This window comes from Plecotus auritus (genome assembly GCF_963455305.1).
Source record: "Plecotus auritus genome assembly, chromosome: 6".
NCBI classification, from domain to species: domain Eukaryota; kingdom Metazoa; phylum Chordata; class Mammalia; order Chiroptera; family Vespertilionidae; genus Plecotus; species Plecotus auritus.
In genome coordinates, this window is record NC_137773.1 from 83,211,202 (window position 1) to 83,239,187 (window position 27,986).

At 51.9% G+C, this 27,986-nt stretch overlaps 1 protein-coding gene across 4 annotated transcripts; it reads left to right on the plus strand.

Annotated features, from left to right (window-relative positions):
• Positions 1-113: 113 nt before the first annotated feature.
• Positions 114-27,771, plus strand: CSNK1G2 (casein kinase 1 gamma 2). 4 transcript variants are annotated; one of them, XR_013960804.1, is made up of 13 exons: positions 114-412; positions 16,023-16,457; positions 21,931-21,971; positions 22,086-22,155; positions 22,248-22,396; positions 22,529-22,763; positions 22,849-22,934; positions 23,007-23,091; positions 23,224-23,372; positions 23,683-23,766; positions 23,855-23,961; positions 24,086-24,389; positions 26,968-27,771. XR_013960804.1 is itself a non-coding variant. In XM_080672095.1 (13 exons), exons 3-13 carry the CDS (start codon positions 16,274-16,276, stop codon positions 24,138-24,140), a joined length of 1,245 nt encoding a protein of 414 aa, XP_080528221.1. In that variant the 5' UTR covers positions 165-412; positions 2,246-2,397; positions 16,023-16,273; the 3' UTR covers positions 24,141-24,964. The 4 variants fall into 4 exon arrangements, 3 of the variants coding, with proteins under 3 accessions (XP_080528220.1, XP_080528222.1, XP_080528221.1); XM_080672095.1 differs by lacking the exon at positions 26,968-27,771 and adding an exon at positions 2,246-2,397 and having other exon boundaries at positions 165-412; positions 24,086-24,964; XM_080672094.1 differs by lacking the exon at positions 26,968-27,771 and having other exon boundaries at positions 24,086-24,964.
• The last annotated feature ends 215 nt before the right edge of the window (positions 27,772-27,986 follow it).

The following is a 27,986-nucleotide window of genomic DNA, read 5'->3' on the forward strand; positions in this document are numbered from 1 at the left end:
CGGCCTACCAACCGCGGAGCGGCCGCAAAGCGCGGCGGCCGTAGTTCGGCCCTACCTGCTGCCGCAAAACGGCGGGCGCGTTGCTCGTCCCCACCCCGCGCTGTGACGTCGACGCGCGCCCAGCAGTGGCGGCGGCTGCGCAGTGGGCGCCGCGCCCTGCCCGCGACGCTGGTGGCGTAAGTGAGGTCCGCGGCGACGCTGCGAGCCGGGCGAGCCGGGCGCCCGCGCGGCGGGGACGGCCCGCGCCCAACATGCGGAGGCCAGCAGTGTGGGAGCGGTGGCTCGAGCGGGCGCCGGAGCCGGAACGAGAGCGGGGCCCGTAGCGGGGGCCCGCGTCGCGTTGCTGAGGGAGTCCGGGCCACCCAGCTCGGCCGGTCGGCCACTGGGCCACGGCCACGGCGGAGGCCGAGAGGTAACGACGCGCGCGCCCTCGCCGGCTGCCGCGGCCACGCGCCCGGCCTTGCGGCCCCACCCCCGCGGTCCTGGACCCGTCGCCCCTACACTCAGCGGACCCCTGCACCCCGTCCACCCCCGCACCTCAGAGCTCGCTATCCCTACAATCCACCCTCTGGACCCCCGCACCCCAGATTCTTGTGCCCGTACAATCCGCGAACCCCACATTCTGAACCCTGTAACCCATACCGCCACAGATCCCACAACCCGGACCCCGTTGCTCCAACATTTCCCTGACACTGACTCCACTGCACCTACAGCCCTCTGACTCTCATGACTCTTACTTCTTACCCCTTTTTCTCTGCATTCCAGACCGTGTCCCCCCCAGTGACCCCCAAACTTAGGCCCTGTCACCTTTACACTCACTGATCCCCAGATTCCAGGCCCAGCTGCTCACAGTGATCCCTTACTCCAGACCCCCACTGTCCACCTAGCGTCCCCCATACCACCCCCCACCCCCGTGCTCAAGCTCACTGCCCACCCCCCTTGACACTCACTCCTCTAGCTCTCTCTCCTGGAGTCCCGCCTCTCTCATCATCCCTCCCTACAGTGGTATACATATTTCCATTCCCCTTTGTGGTCCTGAAGGTCTTAGGGGACAGCCGGGAGGGGGGGCTTTGAATAGGGAATGGGTGTGCAGCAAGGAGGGGCCTCATCTGGGGTGACCTGTTGCGGGGTGCTGCTCAGAAACTCCTGGTTTTCAGCCTGGCTTCATCCTCTGCCTTCTGCCCTCACCACTGGCTTTGTTTCCTGGAAACACTTCAGATCACAGAGGGGTGGTGGGAGGTCTGTGTGCCTAGCCTTCTGCACAGGCCACACTGATCCCACCCCTAATCCCTTCCCTGCCTGGGACAGCCCTTCCCCTGCCCGCTCTGCCCCAACTTACTTTCAGGGGTTAGGGGCCTAAGAGAAAGCCTTGCGGTGGTGTCCTGGACAGGGATTGTTTGCAGAAAATGGCCCTGGAGAGTTTCCTGCGAGTAGGTGGAATCCGGCATTTTTTCCCCAGTCCCTTCCACAGGGGCACCGGGGTTGGCTTCACATTCATCCAGTGGTACTCCATCTGGTGGGGCTCCAACTCTCTGTCTCTGCCAGGGGGTGGAGGGGGGTGGAGGGAACTTCGCGGACAGGCTCCGTTGGCATTTGCAGGCCCCAGACTCACGGGTGTGAGATGAGTGGGGAAGCACAAAGGCTCCCATCCAGGGGAAAACCACCTGCCAGGAGCTGCTCTGATCAGGGAAGGGGTGGCCGCTGCAGGGGATGGATCACCTCTGTGAAGAACAGATTGTGAGCCAAACCCACAGGTCTGAAAAGGGGAAGTTTGTTGTGGTTGCCAGTAGTTAGTTTCTGTTTTTCACTGTGTCTCCACCAAATTGTACTCTGAGATGGGAACTGCTCTGGACTCTTTAGGCTGATGGGCAGGGGCTGGGTGCAGTGTCCCCAGGTACTCACACAGGCCTCCCTGGAGTCTCCAGGACCCCATTGTTTGTTCCCCACCCCCCACGCCTCTACCCTGTGGATTTTGTGGCCTTGTCTCTCAGGAATGGAATGGGAGGGCTGCTTGGGTCACAGGGGATGGGCCCAATCCCAAGTTAGAGAGCCAGTTGTGTCTGCTGCATGTGGAGGTGTAAGTGTGTGCAGGAGTGGGGAGGCTAGAAGGAGCTGACTGGATTCTCCACCACAGTAGTAGACAACAGCAGGCACAGGTCTGGTTTTTCCGTGCACCATTGGCAGTCAGCCCTTCACTTGTAAAGTGGCTTCTTGTCTGGTTCCAATCCCTCTAATTTCTCTGAAGCAGATGGTGACGGGCATCTCATTACCTGACTCTGGGCGTCCCTGCGCTGTGACAACAACCCTGTGCAGACTGACTTCTTTGAACTGCTGGTCTGGTTCCATCTGACTCTCCTGATTATACAGTAATTACCACTGGGTGGCAAGAGGAAGCAGGTGAGGTTTTTAAAAACTGAAAAACCTTCCTCTGTGCTCATCCCAGCTTGGGGAGCTAGCATGCCAGCCAGTAATTTGGGAAGCAAGGCATCTGAGAGGAGTCCCAGACAACTGTGGAGTCAGTTGTATCGTGGGGATTTACTAGTGGGTTTGAGCAAGGTCCCTGCGAGGCTGAACTTAGGGACCGTGGCATTTCCCTGGGATACCACTTGTCCCATGGTTAATTTTGCCATCATTTCTGGGTCCCCACAAGCTGCCCTATGCCACCTTAGGAGCAGCAGGGTTTCTCATTGTCTTGGTTGTGGTGGGGTTGGGTCCCTGTCTTGGCATATATTTTCTGGGCCCTGAAAATCCAGAGGTGAGTAGGCAGGACAAGGAGCTGGGCTAGGTAGGGGCAGGAGAGATGGGGCTGCCACCCTTTATGCCTCGGTGACATTCGTTCGGTTGGCCACCTTTGTTTTAACTCTGAAGGGGAAGGCAGGTCCTTGTGAAGGAGCCCAGCATGTGGTTGGGATCTGGTTTTGGTGATGAAGCAGTAACGGGGGCTTCATCCTCTGTCAGTGGCCACTGTCATGCCCAATGGAGGCCTTGCAGTCATGAGCTTTGATTGCCTGGTGGGGACTGTCCCTGTGGTGTGTCTCCATGCTGGCACAGCTCTGGATTCTTGAGCTGAGACCTGATTGGTCTAGAAGACCCCTACTTTGGGCAGCTCCGCATCTGTCCCCTCCCATTTTGAGAGCTTTGTGGAGCCTTGCTGGGCCACTTCCTGAGTCCCCACTGCACAGATGAGGAAGTCGAGGCCTGAGTAGCCTGCTGGAGTCAGGAGGATCTGGCTTTGATGAGGCTCCTTGGTAAATAGGGTGCTATACAGTTCTGGGACCCAGCCCAAGTTGGGCCTTCACCCTGGCTCTCCTCTCACCCAGCCTCTCTCTAGATCTTGTCTTGGGTCCCCTCCCTTAGAAGGCCTTAGGGCAGTGTGAGGTCCCTCGTTGCCTTCCCCCATTCAAGACAGCCTACTTGGGATGGGTCCTTTCTTATCCAGGAGTTTAGTGGCATCCACAATTGGAGGCCATGTCATGGTAAAAAGCAGTCTTATTTGCGGTCAGTTCTTGTCAGCCTATGTCCAAAGACAAATGGAAGTAGCGCACCAGACACGGGATGCAGTCTGCTTCTAGGTTATATCTCAAACTCCACAGAAGCATGTTGACATGGAGGAGGGAGGACTGAGGCTGGCAGATCACGTGCAGGCTTGAGAAGGCTCCCATTAAGGGCGGGCAAGCACTGCTCACTTGGGGTACAGCCACCCCAGTTGACAAGGACCAGAGGATGCAGGGCTCACTGTGCTTTGCCATGCAGGGCAGGGAAGGACTTCTGTCCTTTTGTCAGTTCCACCTCTGGAAGCAAGAGTCTGGCATAATGTTTTCAGAAGATTGGAAAAGCTGCCCAAGGACTTGCTTTGCAGGGCAGCATCGCTGTAGGGCCCCAGCCTCCACAGGGACCTTGTCTTGGAGGTAATTCTGAGATGGCGAGTGTGACTTGCCAAGGGCAAGCTGGCAGGCACATGATGAGGCTCTGCTGGGCTAGACAGTGGGCATCCAGTGGCTGCCCTGAGAGAGTAGGCCTTACCTCCAGGCAGAGAGAGAGGCCTGTGGGTGTGGTCCTAGACCTCAATCCTCAGGTCAGCCAGTATCTCTCAAGTTTTCCCAAGTTCACCTGGGCACCTTGGGGACCAGGAATCCCACACAGAAGATTATGGGCTGGGGGCTCACAGAGAAACTAGCAAAGACCCTTGGGGTTGATGGCTTCTAGAAAGGTTCCTGGACAGGTTTTTACAGAGCCTTTCCCCTGTGGTGTGCGAGGCCACCCTGGGTCTCAAGGACCTCCTAGGGACAGGGCTTTCCTCAAAGCAGCCCCAGTTGTGACAACCATAGATGTCCCAAGGTCTCAGGCCCTGGGCCCAGAAAAGACATCCCACTGTTGGGCCCAGGAATTGGAAGTCTAAGGAGGGAGGTGGAGAGGGGACTGAGGGAGTCTCTGCCTCCTGGGAACGAGGCCCCTGGGCTCCTCTGCACCCTCCTGGTCTTGTCCCACCTCCAGGCTGTCCGGGGTGAAGTTATACCTGCCCTGCTTTCTTTGGCTTCTTATACAGGTTGGGCACTGCATCCCACGTCCCATAGGACATCTGCTAGATGGGAGACAGCTGAGGAGCTGATTAGAGGACTGCCCTCCCTATTCTAGGAGAGCAAAGAGCACAATGGACAGGGCAGCTGCTCTGCTGTCCATCTCCAAAGCTGGGAGTCCAGCCCCACTGGTCCTAATGTACTTGGTGGCTTGTGCCCCTTGCTTGGCAGGCTGCCGGGGGACTCCAGGTGTCTCCCAGCCTTGGGCCTCAGCTTCCCCATCTGATATGGTCACGATGGTACCTGGCTCGTGGGCAGTGACAGTTGCTTGGGAGGGACAGGTTACTCAAGACCTTCAGCAATGCTGGTAGCTTGGGGTGTGAACTGTGTGTATAGTTGTATGCCACTAGCCTCGTTAAAAAACAAAAACCAACGGGTGAAACTTATTTTAATTAACCCAATCAATTTATTTATTTTTGATAATCATCTGAGGATATATATTTTTAAATATGTTTTTATTGATTTCAGATAGGAAGGGAGAGGGAGAGAGAGATAGAAACATCAATGGTGAGAGAGAATCACTGATTGGCTGCCTCCTGCACACCCCCTACTGGGGATCGAGCCCGCAACCAGGCATGTGCCCTTGACTGAATTGAACCCGGGACTCTTCAATCCCCAGGCTAACGCTCTATCCACTGAGCCAAACTAGCTAGTGCCTGAGGATATTTTTCCCACTGATTTTTAGAGAGGGGCAGGAGGAGAGAGTGAGAAACATCAAAGTGAGAGAGACACATCGATTGGTTGCTTTCTGCACAAACCCTGACCAGGGCCAGGGATCGAATCTGCAACCCAGGTATGTGCCTTTGACCGGAGTCAAACTCACCACCTTTTGGTGTTCCAGGAGTTGCTCTAACCACTTAGCAACGCAGGCCAGGGCTTAACTCAATATATTTAAACATGTAATGGGTGAGAGGCAGCTTATTCTTTCTTCTTTGATTGTGTATTTTACACTGAGGTTTATCACTATTTTGACAGTAAATATTCATTGGAATGCTTGTTGTTGTTTTTTTTATTATATTTTATTGATTTTTACAGAGAGGAAGGGAGAGGGATAGAGAGTTAGAAACATCGATGAGAGAGAGACATCGATCAGCTGCCTCCTGCACACCCCCCACTGCGGATGTGCCCACAACCAAGGTACATGCCCTTGACCGGAATCGAACCCGGGATCCTTCAGTCCACAGGCCGACGCTCTATCCACTGAGCCAAACCGGTTAGGAAGGAATGCTTGGTTTTAAGAAATACACAGATTTGGCCCTGGCCATTGTTAACATAAAAAGCATTCAGACCTATAAAGAATTTTGTGCATTTATTTGAGCCAAACTGTCGACATATGCCAGGAAGCAGAACCTCAATGAATTGAGCTAATGCTCCAGAGAATGGGGAGTTCATACCTTGTTTTTATAAATTTACCATCAAAAGGAAAATACGTAAGTGGGTTACATGAAATTCATTTGTGATAGATTAGGGAGGTGGGAGAAAGCAAAGTGAAATGATGGACATATGCTTTTTTTACATAGATGGATACAGGATAGTTTAACATAATTAACAGTTGATGATTAACTTGATAACAATAACAATGAGGGAATGTCCTGGTGCCATTTGTTGTGCCCTGAGGCGTCCAGAAAAAAAAGGGAAGTTACAAGTTACCCAGACATTTTTTTTTTTTTAATATATTTTATTGATATTTTACAGAGAGGAAGGGAGAGGGATAGAGAGCTAGAAACATCGATGAGAGAGAAGCATCGATCAGCTGCCTCCTGCACACCTCCCACTGGGGATGTGCCCACAACCAAGGTACATGACCTTGACCAGAATCGAACCCTGGACCCTTCAGTTTGTAGGCCGACACTCTATCCACTGAGCCAAACCAGTTTCGGCCCCAGACATTTCACAGATATGTTATCTTAGAAGCAAAAAGACAAATGGGCTCAGTAAAGATATAAGCTGATCTTTGTCAGGGAAAATATTGGCCTAGGACATGACTACCCACTATAACCTGTTTGTAGTTAAATATTTAATTTTCAGACCATCTTTTGTGGTTATTTTAGGTCTTTGAGTTTGCACAACAGCCATGCAGGCCTTCCCTGAACTAGTCAGGTTAGCATATGGCCCCTTTCATCCACACCATGGTGGCTCAGTTGGTTGGAGCATTGTCCCATACATGAAAAGGTGGCAGGTTTGATTTCTGGTCAGGGCACATACCCAGGTTGCAGGTTCCATCCCCAGTTGGGGTGCATGTGGGAGACATCTGATCAGTGTTTCTCTCTCCCTCTCTCTCTTCCTTTCTCTAAAAAATCGACAATTAAAAACAAAACAAAACAAAACAGATTTGAGTAGAAAATGGCACCTGCCGAGAAGTCTGTCAGCCCTGCCGTGGGTTCTACACTCCCCGAATAAGCTTTAGCCCGAGGATGCTGGGAGCAAAACAGCTTTGTAGAGGTGTGGCCAGATGCAGCAGTGTAGGTGCCCAGCCAAATTTAGTTTCAGACAACCCAAAATTGCTTGGTATAAGTATATTTCAAATACTGCATGGGATACACTTACATTAAAAGCTATTCGTTGCTTATTAGGCTTTAGTGATAACAGGGAGCCTGCATGTTTATGCCTGGGTGGCTGTGCTGGTGTGCTGGGCCCGGGTTTTGATTTGGTGTGGGCAGGTGGGAGGTAAAACCCTTACGACTCAATGGTGGCTCCTAGCCCAACTGCTGGGTGTTCGCTGGGTATAGGTCCTCAGGCCCCATCTGGCTACTGGCACTAGCATCTTGAGGGGGGGACTAGAAATCTGGGTTTTTAAGTAGCACCTCAGGTGACTCTGATGCAGCCTTCTTGGTATTGGTGGCTGTTCCACCCCCGGGCTGATCTTGGGGAACCATAGTCAAGGTGCTGCCTGTTCAATAGTGTGAGAAAGCTGCATCGTTGCATCTGTGGCCAGAGACAGGACTAGGCAGCTCTGGGGTCTCCAGGTTTTTATCTGGTCACTAGTGTGCCTGGGCCATCAATGTGAGGAGGGTGTGCCCTAGGGGGTTGGCTTTCTGAGCCTCCAGGTGAGCAGGAGCCTTGTGTGTTTACAGATGTGTGTAAGCCCCAGGTGAGTGGGAGCTGTGTAGTCATCTTGACCAGGTTTAAAGCACTTGGGTATACTGTGTGAGCTCATGCCCCCTGGACCTGGGGGCCAAACCTGTCCTGGGTGGTTGTGGGAGCTCTCTGCGTACCCTCAGGCCTCACGCAGGGCCTCTGGGAAGGGCTGAGGCTGGCAGGTTGGTGTCAAGTACTCACACAATCACAACTCAGCCCTCCCTCTCTCCCCACTGTCTTGCCAGTTTCTATGCTTGTTACTTTCTATGGGTACACACCTCTGATTCCTTTGTGACAGAAACTTGTTCAACATGGACCTAAGGGCAGGAGGTGTGGCTCTGGCAATCACCCTGCGTGCCCGCTGAACTTTGATCTATATAGGGACAGGCCCTATTTTTCAGGCTGCGAGCCAGAGTCACACTCACTATGACTTATTATTATTCTTTAATTGATTTCAGAGAGAGAGAGAGAGAGAGAGAGAGAGAGAGAGAAATAAATGTGAAACATCGATTGGTTGCCTCCCACACTCCCCGGAACCTGGGATCAAACCCACAATCTGGGTATGTGCCCTAACTGGGAATCGAACCCACTACCTTTTGGTGCACAGGACAACGCTCCATCTAACTGAGTCACACCGGCCAGGGCTCACTATGACTTTTAAACAGCTTTATTGAGATACCATTTACTCCCATTTTTTATTTGATATATAATTCACAGACCATGATTCACTGACATGGACACCTCAGTGGTTTTTAGTACATTTACAATGTTGTACAATCAGTACCTCTGTCTAATTCCAGAATTCCATCACCCCAAAAGGCACCCTGTCCCCCATTAGTACTCACCATCCCATCCCCCAGCCCCTTCGCAACCATAAATCCACTTTCTGTCTCTGGATTTGCTTTTCCTGGACAGTTCACATAAATGCAATCACATGCTGTGTGGCCTTTTAAAAAAATATATTTTCGTTGATTTCAGAGAGAAAGGGAGAGGGAGAGAATGATAGAAACATCAATGAGAGAGAATCATTGATCGCTGCCTCCAGCACGCCCCCTACTGGGGATCGAGCCCACAACCCAGACATGTGCCCTTGACTGGAATTGAACGTGGGACTTTTCAGTCCATAGGCCAACACTCTATTAACTGAGCCAAACTGGCTAGGGCCGTGTGGCCTTTTGTATCTTGTGTCTCTCACTGAGTATCATGTGTTCAAGGTCCATTCAAATTATAGCAAGTGTCAGTGCTTCACTTCCTTTCATGGCTGAGTATATTCCAATGGATGAAGCACACTGTTTATCTGTTCATCAGGTGATGGACGTTCGAGCTGTATCTGCCTTTTGGCCTTTGTGAATCATGCTGTGTGGACATTATGCACAGGTTTGTGTAGATGTGTCTTCAGTTCTCTTGGGTGTGCACTGAATAGCTGGGTTTCTGGGTCATAGTTGTCTCCATGTTGAACTGTTTGAGGAACTGCAGACTATTTCCCACAGTGGCTGCACCATTTTATGCCCCGCCCACCATGGATGAGGGTCCACTTCTCCATATCCCTCAAACACCTCCCCTCCCCACCTCACATTTCAGTGGCTTCTCTTCAGCCATTTCTGTCCTGGACTCTGACCCTTTAGCATGGCATCTCTGCCTTCTCAAAGTGACCAGTTTCCAGAACCCTGCCTGTCCTCTGCCCTGCACTTTCCAGAAAACCAGAAGTTATGAGCGGGTGCCAGTGCCCCAGTCACTGTAGTGGCGCTGGCTAGGTCCTGCACTTTGAGACTTTCACAGACAGATAAACAGACAGCATGCCAACCTTTGGCCTTTGGTCGTAGTGAGTTTTGCAGTTGGGCACCCTTGACCGCTCTCCCAAGGAGGTGTGTCTTTAAGTGACCAAAAGGAGCAGGACCTGGTCCTGTAAGTAAGCAAGCAGAACCAGCATGTAAGACCACAGAACCAACGTCCTGTTCTTGGTATATTTTTTTAATATATTTTTATTGATTTCAGAGAGGAAGGAAGAGGGAGAGAGAGATAGAAACATCCATGATGAGAGAAAATCATGGTGGATCGGCTGCCTCCTGCAAGTCCCCCACTGGGGATCGAGCCCACAACCCGGGCATGTGCCCTTGACTGGAATTGAACCGGGACCTTTCAGTTCACAGGCCAACGTTCTATCCACTGAGCCAAACCGGCTAAGGCTGTTCTTGGTATTTTTTAAGTAGCAAAAACTAAGTGTGTACATTGAAGAAAATGAAACTTCTAGCAAAGCATAAACACTCCTTTTGAAAAACCACTCAACAGCCAAGAGGTGGGTGCCATTCACACTTAAGATCCCTGAAAATACAAGTGTGTTTATAAATGGGACTTGGCATATTGTAGACCTTCATCCCCTGGGGCCGTTAGGGCCTTTGTCCCAGGCTGTGCCCACTCTTGCCTATCAGCTTCCGGCTGGGTCGCAGTCCAATCCTGAAGTGGCTCTTCTGAGGGGCTCTGGGTGAGTTCTGCGAGGGAGGCCCCTAAGGAGACTTGCTGGTGTGAGATCCCCAGCGGGTGTGCTTGGCCTGGGCTGGGCTGCCTTTCTGGGAAGACAGCTACTCAGCATCTTCTGTGTTGACTCAGTCGCCACCCTCCTGGCCTGGTCCTCAGTCCAGTGACTTGCCCAGTTCTGGGGGACATGTCTGATTTGAAGGGTGTCTTACCCCAAGAGAGCTGGCTGGCCCTGTCTCCCTCCTGCATGGTCAGGTCCCTTGAGCGGGACTGGCCCCTAGAGGTGATGCTGGGCCCACTCCAATAAAATCAGGGAGCTCTGGGCAGTGTCACTTTCCATGTGTTCTGACCAGTTTGCAGGTGTCTTGGGGGCACCTTTATTTCCTCCAGCATAGGTCCCACCAGAACTTCTGGCAATGAGGATCTCCAACCCTGCATGTTCCTAAGCTTTGCACCTGCTAGGTGGGAGGCGAGAGCATCTTCCCCATCCACTTTTTCCTACCAAGGCTGATTTTAGGAAATGCAAAAGCATTGTTTTCATTGTGCTCAGTGGGAGGGAGGAAAGTAGAACTTGGGGAAGGCAGTGAGGTGGGTCCTGCCCTGGAGCCCCAGCCCCAGGAACCATTTCCTGGGTCCTTGCCCACCTGTAGGGACAGCTTTGTGAGGGTGCACTGTTTGCCACTTTCTTTCTGTGCAGGGATTGTTTCCTACCCTACAGAGGGTGACGACAGGGGTACACCTACATGGCTATCACTAGTACTGCTTTGGCCATTCCTCTGGGTTATGTGGTCTGGATAGAGAACCTCATTTACCTAAATGTCAGTGTTTTCTTTTAAATCAAAGTCCCCATTTCCCATGGTGTCACCACTACTGAATGTTCCTTTTCTAACCACAACAGGCTGAGAAGTGAGAGCCTTTCTGTTAATCTGCATGTTGTACTGGAAAGGCAGAGCGATGTGAGGCCATCCATACCTCCTCTGCAACTTTGTCTACTTTCTCTTGGATCTTTTGGTCTATTTCATATCATTTGTTCATCAGTCTCTGAGTTCCTGCATGCTGCCCACACAAAAGGCTGCTGTGTCCTTGAGGAGCTTATGGTTTGGGGGCAGGTACACAGTGACTGCGTAAGTGCTGCCCCATGGCAGAGGGGTTCAGGGATGGGGTGGCTTCAGTGGTGACATTTGCATAGGAACAATGAGTGGGCCCCACACTTGAGCTTGAGGGAGGGGCAGGAAGAAGCTGCTGGAGAAGATGGAAGTTTGAAATTTTGTTGTTAATCCTCACCCTAGCATATGTTTTTATTGATTTTTAGAGAGAAAAAAACATAAATGTGAGAAATATCAATTGGTTGCCTCCCCTATGCACCCTAAGGATCAAACCCGAAACCTAGGCATGTGCCCTGACTGGGAATGGAACCTGTTACCTTTTGGTGTATGGGACGATGCTCCAATAAATGGAGCCCCCGGGCCAGGGCCAAGGTTGGGTTTTTAAAAATAAACTTAATTTTAGAACAATTTTAGATTTACAGAATTACTGTGAAACTGATGCCAATTGCTGAGTCCCCCCATCTTCTGTCAGTGTGGTACCTTTGTCACAGGTGATGAGCCAGGACTGAGATGTCATTAATAACTAAAGTCCATATTTACTCAGATTTCCTCAGTTTCCCCGATGGCCTCTCTGCCCCAGGACCCCATCAGGATCCCACAGGACAATCAGTCCTGCTTGTCCAGGTGTGTGTCACATCCCTTAGGCCCCTCTAATTGAGATGGTTTCCCCTCTTCCAGTGTGGATGCCCTGCACCGTCGTGTCCTGCAGGACATCCCCAGTCTGGGTTTTCTGGTGTATTTTTTTTTTTATTTTATTGCACTGAAGGGTGTGCCCTGCTTATCTGTCACCTCAGGGTCTCTGCTGTCCCCATGGCTCCCCACTGCTGATGCTGACTCTTATCTCCCTGCCAGGGTGCTGGTCAGGTGTCTTCACTGAGAAGTTCTTTGAGGCCAGAAGTCCGAAATCAAGGTGTCGCAGGGCTGCGCTCCCTCCTAAGGCTGTGGGGGAGGGGTGTCCTTCTGCCTCTCCCAGCTTCCAGTGGCTGCCAGAGTTTCTTGGCTTGTGGCGCATCTCTGCCTCCATTGTCACGTGGCCTTCCTTTCCTGTGTGTCTCTGTCTCCTTTTCAGAAGGACACCAGTCACGGGTTAGGACCCACCCTAATTTGTAAATAAAGTCACATGCCCAGATACCCGGGGTTAGGACCTATTTTGTTGGGGACACATCTCAGCTCACAGCAAGGACTGATACAGTGCTGGAACCATAGTTACACTGGATAGCAGAAGTGCCCAGGATGGGCCTGGCCTGACCAGGACGAGGGGCCCAAGGTACCGTCAAATGAGATGGGACACCCCTGTCCCCTTGACGGACAGTTAGCTTAGAACGAGGTGTGAATGAGAGCTTAATCACGTGTCTGTGGGGAGAGGCCAGTGCTGTCAGGAGCACACTCTGAGATGATGGAATGTGCCACACATGCTCTGTCCAGGCCCATGTGTACCAGCCCCAGACAGCAACACCAGTGTCTGTCTTCAAGCCTCATATCCCTTGGTTCCTCCAAGGCTACACTCACAACAGAGCCCACTGTGCACTGTGGAGCCATGTGGCCGGGGGGGGGGGGCCACCCCCCAGGTTCCTTCCTCTCCCTCAGCCCTCATTTTCCTTTCAGCTTTTTAGGCGGAAATTTTCAGATGTACCCAAATGTGGAGAGGGTACAGTACTACCTCTGCACCCCCCCTAAGACCCCTGACCCAGTCCAAGTTACCAACATTTGCCCAACAAACTCAGTCCCCTTCCATGTTCTCTGCAGCACCGTAGCAGGTTCTCTGGAGCCAGTACCTGCAGTCAATACTAGTTCCAGAGCTGCCACACACCAAGGCCACTGTCTGGAAGGCGTGTTTTTATGACCCAGACTATTGCTTGACTTTGGTTGCTGTGGTCTGAGTTTGCAGAGTTTGTAGCAGCAACCTTGCCTTTTTGTAATCTTAATTTTGAAAACGTTTCAAGTCTGTTGAAAGCATGCAAGAAAAGTACCTGATACCCTCTGCTCCTCGTGGACTCACTGCCACCTGTGGATGTACTTGTTTTTCTTGAACTGTGTGAGAGCATCCTGCCACCTCGTGACCATCCCCTGTGATCTCTGGCCCTCTTCCAAGAGCATCGATGTGTCTAGTCCACCTTTCCATGATGGGTGCAGTGATAGCTGTCCCTTCTCACAGGGGTACAGCTCCTTTCTCCATCAGGTCCTGGTCAGGACTTCAGGCAGGAACTCTGCACACCCCCTGGGGCAGCACTGACTGGTACTCACACCCCAGATCACTGATCAAGCCACCTGCTTGGCACACTCAGTCCTGTGTCCATCTGCTTGCTGATGGCACTTCTCCCAGGTTCAGCTGTCTCTTCTCCCTTCGTCTGTAACTTGGTGCTTTAAGACACATGTCTGTTTAATCTTTTTTGACACTGGCCTTATCTCCAGGAGCTGAGTGGCTGGTTCCTGTGCAAACATTGTGGGGCATTTCCTTCCTCTCTGCCATGACACGATGTTGCAGGTGCCCTGGGACTTCTCAGCTACAGCCCAGGGTGGGCAGGTCTCCCGGGTCCCTCTGGAGTTTTGATGCTTAGATGCCAGGACGTGACACACTGGGTGCTCATGGCTTCTGAGGTGCTGTGTTCCTGGGCCCAGGTGAATCCTGGGGAGGAGGCCCTGCCTCTACATGTCACTGAGTCCCCAGGTAGAGGTAGATTCCTGATGTGGGGAACACGGGGACATACGTGTCCAGAGTTGCCGAGAAGGGGTTGTAGCCAGGATCATCTGAGTCTTGGTGCTTCCAAGGCTACACTCACAGCAGGGTCCACTGTGCACTGTGGGAGGGAGGCTGCCTGTACCTTCCTTAGACTTGCTCTGGCTCTGGTCTGGGGCTGTGCTAATGATGTCAGCCAGGGACTGTGACATCACTGACTGGAGATGGTCAGAGAAGAGGCCCCTGCAGGGGACCCAGCCCCTGGCCCTGACAAGATGGAGGACCCCAAAAAGAACAGGGCAGGTAACTCACGTGAGGTGCGCATTGGTGGAGAAGCAGGGCCCTGACGTGCAGCATGAATCTATGAGACACACTCAGTGTGAACACAGGCGGGACAGCAGCTTCCAGGGGCTGCCTGGGGATTATGTCAGTGTGGAATTGAATTTGGCCATGTGGGTCCACATGGAGCCCACACCCCTGGAGGGCCTGCCCTCTGTTGGGGAAGCTGAGGGGTGAAATCGGGGCCCATTCTAGTGTGGTTGAAGATGAAGGAGGAATGAGAGGTCCCTTCCTCCAGGATAATTGCTTTTAACTCCTGGGTCTGGACTGAGGTCAGACACTCCATTCTCCTGAGGCTTTAGGTCACCTGCTTTGTCCAGGTGTGTGCTGGACTGGGCATTCAGCTCTGGTCCTAGCCCTGACTCAGACTTTTTTCCCTCAGGCAGGTGTTTGACTCACTTTGCTATCCCCCTGCAGGTCCCATCTGGCTCAGAGCATCTGCGAGAGGACCCAGAATGCCCCCATGTGGCTGGTGGGTGGTGGGGCGGCAGCTCTTGTTTGTGGGGTGAGCAGGGGCTGGTGTCCTTGGGGAAGGGTCAGGCTCCTCACCTGCCTTCTTATGCCCATCGTCCCCTGCAGGTAGTGTCTGCATATCTGCCCTGTGTAAGAGGGCTGCGTGGGGCCCAGACACACTGCAGTAGGGGTCATGGGGGTAATGTTGGGGGCTCAGGGAGGGCAGCATGTACACTGGACTCTGTAGTCCTGACTGGCTGCTGTTTCCCCATAGCTGGCTGGGGCCAGGTGGGTTTGGTACATACACAGAGCCTCCATGCTTGTGGGGCTGTGACCCTTTTCCATGTTGGTGGTGCCCAGGTCCAAGGGTCACATGCAGGTTAGGCACCTCCTTGTGCCTGGTTATGCGTGTGGTTCCTCTTGAGAGGACTGCTAAGCATGGGAGGGCGTGGACACGTGTGAGGTATGCACATGTGTGAACATGGGGAAGGGTGTGCATGCATGTGGGTGTGTAAGCACAGGAGGGAATGTGCACACATGTGTGAGAGCACGGGAAGGTGTGTGTGTTCACAGCGCCTCTTGAGTCCCTGCTGTCCTGTAGTCCCACCTCTCCATGAACACGTGGCTGGGATTACCCTCTATGAGGTGCCTACTCCTTCTGGCTCTGAGGCTTGGGCCAGCTGTTCCCAGAACCAAAACCAAGGGCCGACAGAGGGCTCTGTCCTTGGCCTGGTTCTCAGAGGCCCTCACTCTTGTTCCCTTTCATCATCCCCAGGGCCCTGTTCCGGCCTCAGGGTGAGGGAACCCGGGGTCATGGATTGAGATCCCCCTGGGGTCCTTGCTCCCAAGGCCTCATGGTATCACCATGTCCAAGACACTATTACTCGCATCAGTAGCTGGCCAGATCCTCAGTCAGTGGCGAGGAGGGGGCTCTGCGGTCTCTCCTCTTCCTTCAGAGGAACGACCCCTTGGCTTGGGAAGGGCTGTGGGCAGAGTGGCCCTTGCTCCTTTCTGCATCCAAGTTGGGGCTCCCTGCCTGGTTCTGGGGCCTCTGTCACTTGATTAGACTTCACCCTTCCCAGTGCAATTGTCTTTGAGCTGTGTTGTGGGCCAACACTCAACAATGCGCATCTTATACTACCTTGATACATGGAATTCACAGTGGCCTCTGCCCCTCAGAAAGTGACAGGTCCCGCTTGTGCCTTTAGAGGTCTTTCCAGAATGCCATCCTGCTGTGCTCTGGACCCTGGGCTGTATTGTGGGCAGGTGGGTAGGTGTGTCTCAATCTTTTAACCTGTGTCTCTGTTTTTCCCCCAGCTGGGAGCCACGAGATTTGAGGTGGCGGGACCTGTCAGCAGAATGTGTCCTCCCCCTGCGTGCAACTTTGAGGCCACCGAGATGAGTTCCACGGCCTGGCCCTCGCGAGTACCCACATCTCATTAGCCAGGAGTCCGCCAGGTGCCATGGTGTGCTAGCCCCAAAGAGCCGCCCGTGACCTCAGGTCTCCATAGACCCGGGATTTGTACAGCAGCAGAGTCACCGTGGAGAGGCCAGGGTACCACAAACTTATGGATTTTGACAAGAAAGGAGGGAAAGGGGAGTCAGAGGAGGGCCGGAGAATGTCCAAGGCCGGTGGCCGGACCAGCCACAGCGTCCGGAACACGGGGACCAGTTCGGGGGTCCTGATGGTGGGCCCCAACTTCCGGGTCGGGAAGAAGATAGGCTGTGGCAACTTCGGGGAGCTCCGGCTAGGTGAGCCCCGCTCATTTGCATTCAGGGGATAGGGTGGTGGGAAGGCTGCCCAATGAGGTCGCAGTCACTTGCCGATGGTCTTCCTGATTATTGTGATCAGGACACAGGTAAGTGTGTATGTGTGTTCTGTTCCCCGAGGAGGAGGTTGGGAAGAGGGGTAGACTCCCGACCTCTCCCCTTTGTGTCTGAGGAACAGCTCTATTGGGGGATCCAAGTCCACATATGGGAGAGTCGACATAGAAGCCTCCAGTGTCTAAGCTGGTGCACTGTTTAGCATTTGGTTGTCAGGAGCTGTGGGCAGCCCCAGGTTTGGGGTTTCTGAGTCCATGTACTATTAGGGGCTGGTGCCCACCTCTGTCTGCTGGTGGGAGGGGCATGCAGGACAGGCACTGGGCTGTCACATCAGTAATTAAGACTGTGGTGGGTGAGGGAGAGACAAACACCTTCCCAGAACGTGGGGCCCCACATGCTCAGCCCAACCTACACAGAGGGACCTGAGCAGCATGGTGGCCAACTCTTCAGCTTCCCCTGACGGAGCTGCCCTGCTGCCCTATTAGGGTGTACATGGGTGTGTGCACATACATGTCCCTGGGCTCAATCTTGATCTGAAGCCTGTGGGGCTGGGGAGGGCTATACAGCTTTGTGGACTCAGACACCATCATGGGTCCTGTTCTTTGGTGTTTGGAGCAGCAGCCTAAACAGTCCAGGTGTGCACAGAAAGATGAGTGGGCATATTTAGGGGCCCGAGGGGTGTAGCAGCTTTTGGCTTCAAACTTTTTTTTAAATTGAGTATATGTTCTTTTCTGCCTGGCTTCTTTTGCTCAGTGCGTTTTTGAGAATATTCATGTTGTCATGTGTGTCTGTAGCTAGTCTCTCTTTGTTATTCTGTCCATTTGTGTGATTGTTCCCCATTTTGTTCATCCATTCTCCTGCTCAGGGATATTTGGCTGTGCCCAGATTTTGGCTATTAAGAATAAAACTGTCCTGAGCATCCTTCTCCAAATCTTGTGTATGAGTGTTTTTGTTAAAGCACTGGGTCACAGGGGTTGTATGTCTTAAGAGAAACTGCCAGACCGATTTCCAGAGTGGCTGTATACTTTAATCTCCTTCAGGTAGCATATGGGAGTCTGGTTATCCCACATCCACACCAGCACTTGGGGTTGTCAGGCTTTTTTCCTTGTTAGTGGGTGTGAAGTTCTGTCTCTGGGATTTATTTGCATTTTCTTGATAACTAACGTTGAGCATTGTTCTCAGATATAATGTGTCTTTTTTTCTGTTTTGAAGATATTCTTTGGTTTCAAATTTTGATTATGCATCGTTTAGGTGTGGTTTTCTTTGTGTTTATCCTGCTTGGGATTCATTGGGCTTTTTGGATCTGTATATTGACACTTTTAAATTACATTCGGAAAAATTTAGGCCATTATTTCTTCGTGTTTTTGCTGCCTCAGTTTACTGTCTTCTTCTCAGACTCCAATGTCATGTTTAGAGTGTTTGATGCTGTCCCATAGTTCCTTAAGTTCTTTTCTATGTTCTTCCCATCATTTTCTCTCTTTGCTTCAGTCTAGATAGTTTTTATTGCCCTCCTGTAAGTTTACCCTTCTTTTTCTCTGCAGTGTCCAATCTATTGTTGGGGCCATCTAGTGAATATTTTATTTCATACATAGTATTTTTCACTTCCATTTGACTCCCCTCCTATTCTCTTGAGATTTCCCATCTGCTTGTTTATTTTGCCCATTTTTTCTTTAAATCCTTGAACATACTTGTAACTTACAAATGCCTACGTATGTGGTGCATTTCACTTTGTTTTTCCTTTTTACAGTCCTGTTTTTCTCATGTCTGGTAATGTTTTATTGTATGTTGGATATTGTGGGTGCCACATGTCACAGACTTTTAAGTCTGGGTTGAGGTTCGTTTTAAGACTTATCTTGACTCCATCAGGGACTGATTTTGGTTTTGTTAGGATGGGCTGAGAGAGCAGACATTACTCAAGGGCTGGAGTTGCCCCTGTCCCCACATGTGGGCTTTCTTAGCCTAAGGTCGGGGAAGTTCAGGGAGGCATCTCTAGCATCTTCCCATCTTGTGTGGCCTCTGGAATCTTGTTCCTGTTCATAGCCCCGTTGGAGTTGTTCTCTGCTAGGCCTTGCAGACTCTCTCGCCTTCTGCATGCATAGGTAAAACTGATAACATGAGCATTGGTGAGGCTCTCAGAGCCCAGAGCACCTGAACTCCCCCAGAAGTCTATAAATCCACAGACTTCAGATGCCAATGTGTGTGCACAAACACATGTGCGTGCTCACTTTAAGCTCAGGCTGGACTCCAAGGACTTTGGCTTTCCTAGAACTCATATGCAGTCAAAACATGAAGTTTCAACAGGACAGAATAAAATGACCTTTTACCATAAAGGATCGGTTAGACTTCATGAATGTTTAAAATGTCTTTCACAAAATGTTATGAGCTGGAACAGACAAACCACAGACTGGGAAGAAATATTTTCAGAGCACCATTTGACAAAGCGCTGATGTTCAGGATATGTGAAAGGACGACAACTTGATAATAAAAGGACAGACATTCCAATTAAAATTGGGCAAGAGATTTGAACAGACACTTTGCATAAGCAGACAAATGGCCAGGAAGCACAGAAGGCACCCACAAGCCAGCAAACGTACTAGAGAACTGACTAGCCTGCCCACAGAAAGGCCCATAGGCAACGTTCACTACAGCTCTGCTTATAACAGAAAACTGGAAACAACCCAGGTGTCCCCCATGCTGACTGGGTGGGTCCCCTTGGGATAAGGCTTCATTCAGCTGTCACCAGGAACCATGGATATGCCTCAACACAGGAATTGAGCACATCATGCCATGTGAAAGGAACCAGCGGGAGAGAACACACCAGATGATTCTGTCTTGGTACAGGTGGGGGTGGACCAAGAAGGGGTGTGAGTGGTGGGGGCATTCTGTGCTTTGATAAGGGTAGGGGTTGCAGAGGGGCACGCATTGATCAAAGCTCATCAGATGGCACCCTTCAGATGTGTGCATTTTTTGGTAAATGTCACCTCCCACAGGGTAAACAACTATATGTACACACTAGATGCCCAATGCATGAAATTCGTGCAAGGGGCTCGGCCCCCGCCGTGGCAGCAGCTGCCTCTGCCTCAGCCCCAGCCCCGCCTCAGCCCCACTGCTTCAGGTCTGGAAGGTCGTCCGGTCTAACTAGCATATTATGCTTTTATTATTATAGATAGAACTTGACCTGCAGGCTGGAGTATCTACAAATCAGAGAGATTCATGACTGATAGATATGCAACAGAACAGATAGCAAATTGTTCATTGTGTAATATAGGCAGTCAGGATGTAGCTGTTCACTGAACAGTTCCTTCTGTTTTTCTGTGTTTAAAACTTCCATAAAAAAATGGTGGGGTCGCCCTTGCCAATTTGGCTCAGTGGATAGAGTGTCGGCCTGCGAACTGAAGGGTCCTGGGTTCACTTCCAGTCAGGGGCACATGCCTGGGTTGCAGGCTCAGTCCAACGTGCAGGAGGCAGCCAATCGATGGTTCCCTCTCATCACTGATATTTCTCTCTCTTCCTCTCCCTAACTCTCTGAAATCAATAAAAATATATTTTAAAAAATGGTGGGGTGAAAACACAGGAGGGACAGTTATTTTTTATCAAAACCCAGGAACCAGGACTAAAAGGAGTCTCCCTTTTCCTTCTAATGGGTGTCTGTGAAAAAAAAAACAATGCCAATCATATGAATGTCAAAATTCTTCAAGTGTTCCTGGAATAAATCTAACAAAGATTGGACAAGCTCTCTCAGAGCGACAAAGCATCGCTGGGAGTTCATTCCCAGAAGTGGATGGGACAGTTCAGTATGAGATGTTACCTCCTTCGGTTCGACTGCAGACTCCAGGACACCCTTCAGGGCTTTGAGAAAGTCAGTAAGCTGACTCTGAATCACCGTGGAAACCAAGGACCTAGAATAGCCACAACAGAGCAGAAGACACATACCCACGGCTGGGTGTCACAGTGGTGTGAACACCTCGGCACACAGAAGGCAGTGACTGTGACCAGTGGAGCAGACTAACACTGTGGGGAACCCTGGCATCAACCTCTGAGGTGGAACACATTGGTGTCTGCCGCCACGTGAGTGGGGCAGGAATAGCTAGAGTGAAGATGTTACCCTGACTGTCCAGCTACAGCAGGCAGAGTAAGGTGAGGCCTTGAGGTACGGACACATAGTGTGTGGCCATGTTTGTGGTGTTCAGGACCCAGTGATGGTAGTCTCAGGACGACACTGGCAGGGGCCATTAGACCAGAGATGGCGGTACAGGTATACACAGCACCGTGCACAGTAACTCTCAAATGCACACGAGGGGCTGGATTGGGGTGGCCCCTTGTCTATATGGCAGGTCACCCAGTAGTAGTGGCTGGACCGTCTGGGTCTCTGCTGGCGTTAGAGACTGTAACAGGTGAAAAAGCAGTTCTGTGAGGTTGGGTGTTAGCTCTTCCTCTGTGGGCACCTGCAGGTCCTGGTGGGTGGGCTCAGTAAGGCCTGCCTCAGGTGATCTTTCTAACCTGAGAGGGGTGCAGGTCTCCTGCTCTGGCCTGCTGGGCTCTGTTGCCTGGGGAGGCCAGCCTGGAAGTGGAGGTGGGGGGTTGCTGGAGGAGGACACAGGGCACCTGGGGTAAGTCCTCTGCATGTCATGACAAACCTCTTTGGGCAAGGTGGGATTCTGGCCAGTGGTCCTTTACTCCACTGTCATGGGGGGAGGGGTGGGGGAGGAAGGTGCTGGAATGAACCATGGTTGGGGGGCAGGGAGGGGAGGCAGAGTGTGGTCCACTGGTGGGAGGGACCTGATGGATGGGCATTGGAGGGACACATGGGCTGGTCCAGACTATTTGCCACCTCCTGTCTGTAGGACCCATGTAGAGGCATTGAGGAGGCTGCACCCCTGGGGGTCCTGGGGATGGAGTGATGGGAGGTTGGAGATGCTTAGGGGATATGGATGTCTGGTTCCCATCGCTGCAGTGGGTGTTGAGAAGGGCCATGTTCCATTTTTTGATGGGAAAATTGGGGCACATTGGTGTGCTTGTAGGGATAGCTGCTTGAATGGTGGAGGCGGGGTTAGGGGGACTGCTTGGGTGAGCTAGATGGGGCTGGTGGGGGGCTGGGATCTGGAGTACATAGATGGTGGTGGGCAGAGGCTATAGAGGAGAGAACAGCAGTAAGATAGGGTAGGAGCCCAAGATGTGAGGGTTCAGGGTAGATGGGGATACCTAAAGGGGTACAGATATCTTGCAGGTATCCTTTTCACTCCCAGGACCTGGGAGGACAGGGCCAAACTCAAGGGGGGCTACTGGGGAACAGAAAGTGCCCCTTGGAGGGGGTAGGTCATCCAGGGTCTCCTTCCTGCTTGGGTCGGGGAGGAATGGGGGCTGAGTGGCCTTGCTGTGCTGACTTCTCTCTCCTCCACAGGAAAGAATCTCTATACAAATGAATACGTAGCTATCAAATTGGTGAGTCCAGGTTCTTCACACAACAGCAGAAACTATCCCCATGTGGGGTCTGGGGCAGGAGGAGGGGCAGTGCTACACCCCAGGTAACCCTCCACCTCCTCCCCATCCCTCCAGGAGCCCATCAAGTCGCGGGCACCGCAGCTGCACCTGGAATACCGCTTCTACAAGCAGCTCAGCTCCACAGGTACCGCCGCGCAGGGGCAGTGCAGGGCGGGCGCGGGGACAGTGGGGGCCTGCTGCAGGCCCCCTAGGCATCTGTGCATGCTCCACCCGCAGAGGGTGTCCCTCAGGTCTACTACTTTGGCCCGTGCGGGAAGTACAACGCCATGGTGCTGGAGCTGCTCGGGCCCAGCCTGGAGGACCTATTCGATCTGTGTGACCGCACATTCACGCTCAAGACTGTGCTCATGATCGCCATCCAGCTGGTGCGGGCTATGGGACCCCTGGCTGCAGGGTGGGATGTGGCAGGGAGAGGAGTGGGGCGGAGCCTGGGGAAGGGAGCTGTGGGAGGGACCGTGCAGGACCTAGGCAGATGGAGACACTTGCCCACTGCCCAGATCACGCGCATGGAGTATGTGCACACCAAAAGCCTCATCTACCGCGACGTGAAGCCCGAGAACTTTCTGGTGGGACGGCCGGGCAGCAAGCGGCAGCATGCCATCCACATCATCGACTTTGGCCTGGCCAAGGAGTACATTGACCCCGAGACCAAGAAGCACATCCCCTACCGCGAGCACAAAAGCCTGACGGGCACAGCACGCTACATGAGCATCAATACACACCTGGGCAAGGGTAAGTGGCACAGGGGCAGGGGTTGGAGAGGTGGGGGGAATGCACTGACCTGCTGTTCCCCTGCTGAACTGCTGTTTCCCCTCAGAGCAGAGCCGCCGTGACGATCTGGAGGCACTAGGCCACATGTTCATGTACTTCCTGCGTGGCAGTCTGCCCTGGCAGGGGCTCAAGGTGAGCCAGGGCATGTGGGGGTGAGGGGTTGGCCATGGCTCCCAGTGATGTTGCTGACCACTCTGCCTGCAGGCGGACACGCTCAAGGAGCGCTACCAGAAGATCGGGGACACCAAGCGGGCCACGCCCATTGAGGTGCTCTGCGAGAGCCACCCAGGTAAGGGCTTTCCCCAGCCAGTGCTGTGTTCCCTGCCCTCGCTGTCCCTGTTGCCCCGGCCGTCCTCCCCCACCCCCCACGTATCCCCGCCCCTTGCCCACATCCACCCCCAGCCCTGCTGGCTCTTCTCAGAGGAGATGGCCACATACCTGCGTTATGTGCGGCGCCTGGACTTCTTCGAGAAGCCTGACTACGACTACCTGCGCAAGCTCTTCACAGACCTCTTCGACCGCAGCGGCTTTGTGTTTGACTACGAGTACGACTGGGCGGGGAAGCCCCTGGTATGTGGGAGCAGGGCCTGGGTGTGGGATGGGGCCCCTGACATGGGGGGCTTTACCCTCAATGTGAAAGATTTTGGACTTGGAGGGCTTTACCTTGGATGTGGGGATCCCTGGGCATTGGGGATGTCGGGCCCCACATGTTGGGGGTGAGACCCTGAATGTGGAGGGTGGGACCCTAGACCTGGGAGTTGTGCCTTGAATTGGAGGAGGACCCAAGTACCTGGAGCCTTGGTGCAGATTCAGGTAGGACCCTGGTTCATAGGGGTGGAGTGGTGCCCAGCCTCAGCACCCTATCCTGCCCCCCTTGCAGCCTACGCCCATTGGCACAGTTCACACCGACCTGCCTGGGCAAACTCAGCCTAGGGATAAAGCCCAGCTATACAGCAAAAACCAGGTGAGGTGCCAGGCCAAGGACCCCAACAATCCTGGGGGGGCGGTGGAGATCACAGCCCACGTGACTCCTCTGCTACCCACTCACCCAGGCACTGAATTCCACCAATGGGGAGCTGAATGCTGACGATCCCACTGCCGGTCACTCCAACGCCCCCATCACAGCGCCTGCAGAGGTAGAGGTGGCGGATGACACCAAGTAAGACCTTGGGCAGTGTTGTGGGGTGGAGATGCCTTGGGCCCAGCTGATACCTCCTTTGTAATCTGCACCCAACTTGCCCCGCCCCACCTCTGTCCACTTCCCGCTCTCTCCCTCCTCCCAGGTGCTGCTGTTTCTTCAAGAGGAGAAAGAGGAAATCACTGCAGAGGCACAAGTGACCCTGGCGGTGGTTCCCCACACCCTCCGCTGCAGCTCCTGGAGGAGCTCGTCTGGATGGCCCACAGCCAAGACATAGACTGTGGCCCGGAGCTGCTCACCCCACGTGGGTTACTTCCTTCACATAAGACTTTGGCCGAAATTTCTACACCTGTGTCTAGTCCTCCCTTCCAAGAGCATTAACTATTTAAAACAAGGAAAAGAAAACACAACGGCCATCTGCCCTGCGCCCCTTCGCCATGTCTGCTGAAGTGAGTAGTGTGACCTGGAGGCCCTGACCACCGCGCCGTCCAGCTTGCCTGCCCCATTAGTGTCATAAAGTCTAGCTCGTCTCCCTCTATCCAAAGGCCATTTTCTCGAGGGGGCGCTGTGGGGCATTGCTGCCAGGGGTGAGCCCACCCTGGGCCTCCCCAAACCAAAGGGGAAGGCGCGGTAGGAGTGGCACCCCAACCAAAATGATGCACCAAAGCTTGGACGGTGTGGCCCACAGGTGTTCCTGCTGCACCTGCTCCTGGAGCCTGGGGCAGCCAGCTGTGTGGCCACTTAGGCCAGGGCTGTGCCCGGTGTGAGGGCTTCTTGTGTCTGTGCTCAGTGCTACTGAGCCGCAGGAAACAAGCGCCTTAAAGCCCCGTCTCAGCCCACAGGTGCGGCAGAGGCCAGGCAGTCACAGTCGGGCGGGCGGAGCCCCTGGGGCATTGGCGGAGGTGTGTGCATCTAGGTGTTGCTTTACAAAGTGTACAGAAATGGCACTTTTGTTTCTCTGATGCTTCCTGGAAGCCATAGAACTTAGGGGCTTTTTTAAAAAAAATAAAGGAAAATGAAACCAGTTCTGAGTATAGTGTTGGTCTTTCTGAGAGGCTTTGCTGGGACGAGCAGCAGTTCAAACACCCGCATCCCTAGGACGGTAGTCGGCAAACTGCGGCTTGCAAGCCACATGCGGCTCTTTGGCCCCTTGAGTGTGGCTCTTCCACAAAATACCATGTGCGGGCGTGCACGTACAGTGCTATTGAAACTTCGTGGCCCATGCGCAGAAGTCAGTTTTCGGCTCTCAAAAGAAATTTCAATTGTACTGTTGATATTTGGCTCTGTTGACTAATGAGTTTGCCGACCACTGGCCTAGGAGGTGGTGTCAAAAGAGGATTTGGGTAGCCAGGGAAGAATGGATGGTCAGAAACAAACAAAACTAAAGTGAGTGTAGTAGCTGGATTTGGTTGTGTTCTTGGTGGGTAGGCAAAAAATCTCTCTGCTACTGAATGACAAGAAAGGGAGAGATCACAAAGTGCAGAACAGCAGGTGACCTCGCCAATTATGCACACACAGAATAAAGCATTGAATGGCTTGCTTTCTAGAAGAAACAAGGTACTTGTTATATCAGGATGGTAAGTTTGTTTTTTTAATATATTTTTATTGATTTCAGAGAGGAAGGGAGAGAGAGATAGAAACATCAGTGATGAAAATCATTGATTGGCTGCCTCCTACACACCCTCCAATGGGGATGAGCCCACAACCCCTGCATGTGCCCTGATGGGGAATCAAACTGTGACCTCCTCGTTCCTAGGTCGAAGCCCAACCACTGAGCCACGCCGGTCAGGCAGAATGATAGGTCTTGAGTGCACCTAAGCACTGAGTGAGCAGAAAGAGGCTGAGTGCAGATAGGACAACTGGATGGCTGTGGACTGAATGTGTCTTCCCACATTCATAGGTTGGCACCCAGTGCTCCAGGGGGATAGCGTTATGAGGTGGGGCCTTTGGGAGGTGATCAGGGTCAGATGAGGTCCAAGGGTGGAACCTCCACAGCAGGATTGGTATCCTTGTCAGGAGAGGAAGAGGCAAGGGCTCGCTCTCTCCACCATGTGAGGAGGCAGCGGGAAGGCAGCCAGGAGGAGGACCCTCACCAGGAACAGCCCTGCTGGCACCTTGATCTCAGGCTTGTAGCCTCTTCCACTGTGAGAAACGTCTGTGGATTGAGCTGCTCAGGGCCACCCTAGCAGACTCAGATATTAGCCAACAAAGCAATGATAAAAGTCAACATTCTTGAAAAAGTTTAATGGGATTTCCAGGTCTTAAAGACAATGGCAGACTCTTAACTGACCGGCCCAGCATTTTCTCCTCAAATGACATAGAACCACCAGAAGATAGACCAAGTGTGCTCAACACCCTGCTCCCACTTCCCCTGTGGGATCTTGGCCTCCTGCCCACTCCTGCCCCTATACAGGTCTCGGGAATACAGGCAGGAGGGCTGGTCAGAGGCAAAGGGGGGATTTAGGGAATCCAGAATGTGGTCCTCCCACCTGCAGATGGGAAACCCGCCTCCCAAGGTGGGAACCGCAAAGCCCAGGAGAACAGCCAGACTTGCCCCCAATAGCCCTTGACCATGTGAAAAACATCTTGGATTAGAAATTCATAAACTAATGGCAGAAATGGGCAAGAAAAAACTGAAAACAGTGGCTTGAACTCAGAAAGGAAATCTGAGAAATTATTTTAGAAACAAAGAATAAAATGCAAGGTGCCAAGACTCTGAGAAAGGTCTGAGGAAGGGCTTTGGAAGCAGAACAAGATCATGAAGGGAGGACCACGAAGGGTGAGGCATCAGGAAGGTGGCGGTGATGGCAAACAGAGAAGGCAGGGTATGTCATTCTAGTCTTCGAAGAAAATCACAACTAGCGTTTAAAACTTGTTCAAGGAAACATTCCATATACCAGTAGGCAGAGAAAAGGCCTGAATCTCCAAGGTGAAGGTACACCTGGGGACTTTAGGAAACCATCATGTACATGACATAGCCTAGTAAGATGATTCTGTTTTAAAGATGATAATCCTCGGGACCTACAGGTAAGAAGACAAAACAATTTACCAAGTCAAGAAAATTTGTCATCAGACTTTTCAAAACACATGAAGCAAGGTGACTGGATGTTAAAGACATTCCTGATGAGAGCTGGGTTGTCAGCATTGTTCCCTTCAAAGTAAGGTATCCTTTGGTCTGGCTGCTTTTAAGAATTTGTTCTTTATATTTGTTATTTGATGATGGTGTGTGGTTTTCTTTGTATATATCCTGCTGTACATTGCTCAGCTTATTAGATTGTCAGTTAATATCTTTCATCGATTTTGGAAATTTTGCTGCTTTCTATGTCTTCCAGGTTTTTTTGTTTGTTTTTTGGGTTTGTTTTTTTGGCCCATTTTCTCTTTCCCTCCAATACTTCAGATACCTATATGTAGGACTATTTTACATGATCCCACAGGTTTCTGATATTCTGTTCTGTTTTTTTATTTTTTGGATTATTTTACTATCTTTGGATATACAGGGAGTCACTAAGTTAACAATGGGTTGATTTATGATTTTTCAACTTCATGATGGTGCAAAAGTGATACTCATTCAGTAGTTGGAACTTTTATCTTTTTCTGGGCTAGCGATATGCGGCATGATCCTCTCCAAGTGCCGGTTATACGTGTTCTGAGCATGTTATCGGTGAGCCAGGTTAAGCTGTGATGTTTGGAATGCATTTTGACTTAAAATATTTTCAACTTATGATGGGTTTATTGGGCTATAATCCCATCATAATAAGTCAAAGAGCATCTGTTATTTCTCTTTTGTGTGTTTTATCTGCTCTTCATCTATCCATTAAATTCTTTTTAGATATTTTTAGTATTAGTTTCCATTTCTCCCTTTGTAGTTTCTACTTCTTGGTTGAAATCCATCTTTTCACCTTTCTGCCCCATTTTCCTCTAACAGATTTATAGTAGTAACTTTATTGTCCTTGCCGTCTAATTTTAACAGTCAGGTCTTCTGTATGTCCATTTCTGTTGGCAATTTCCCCCTCTTGTTTATGGGTAATGTTTCCTTTGTGTGTGTG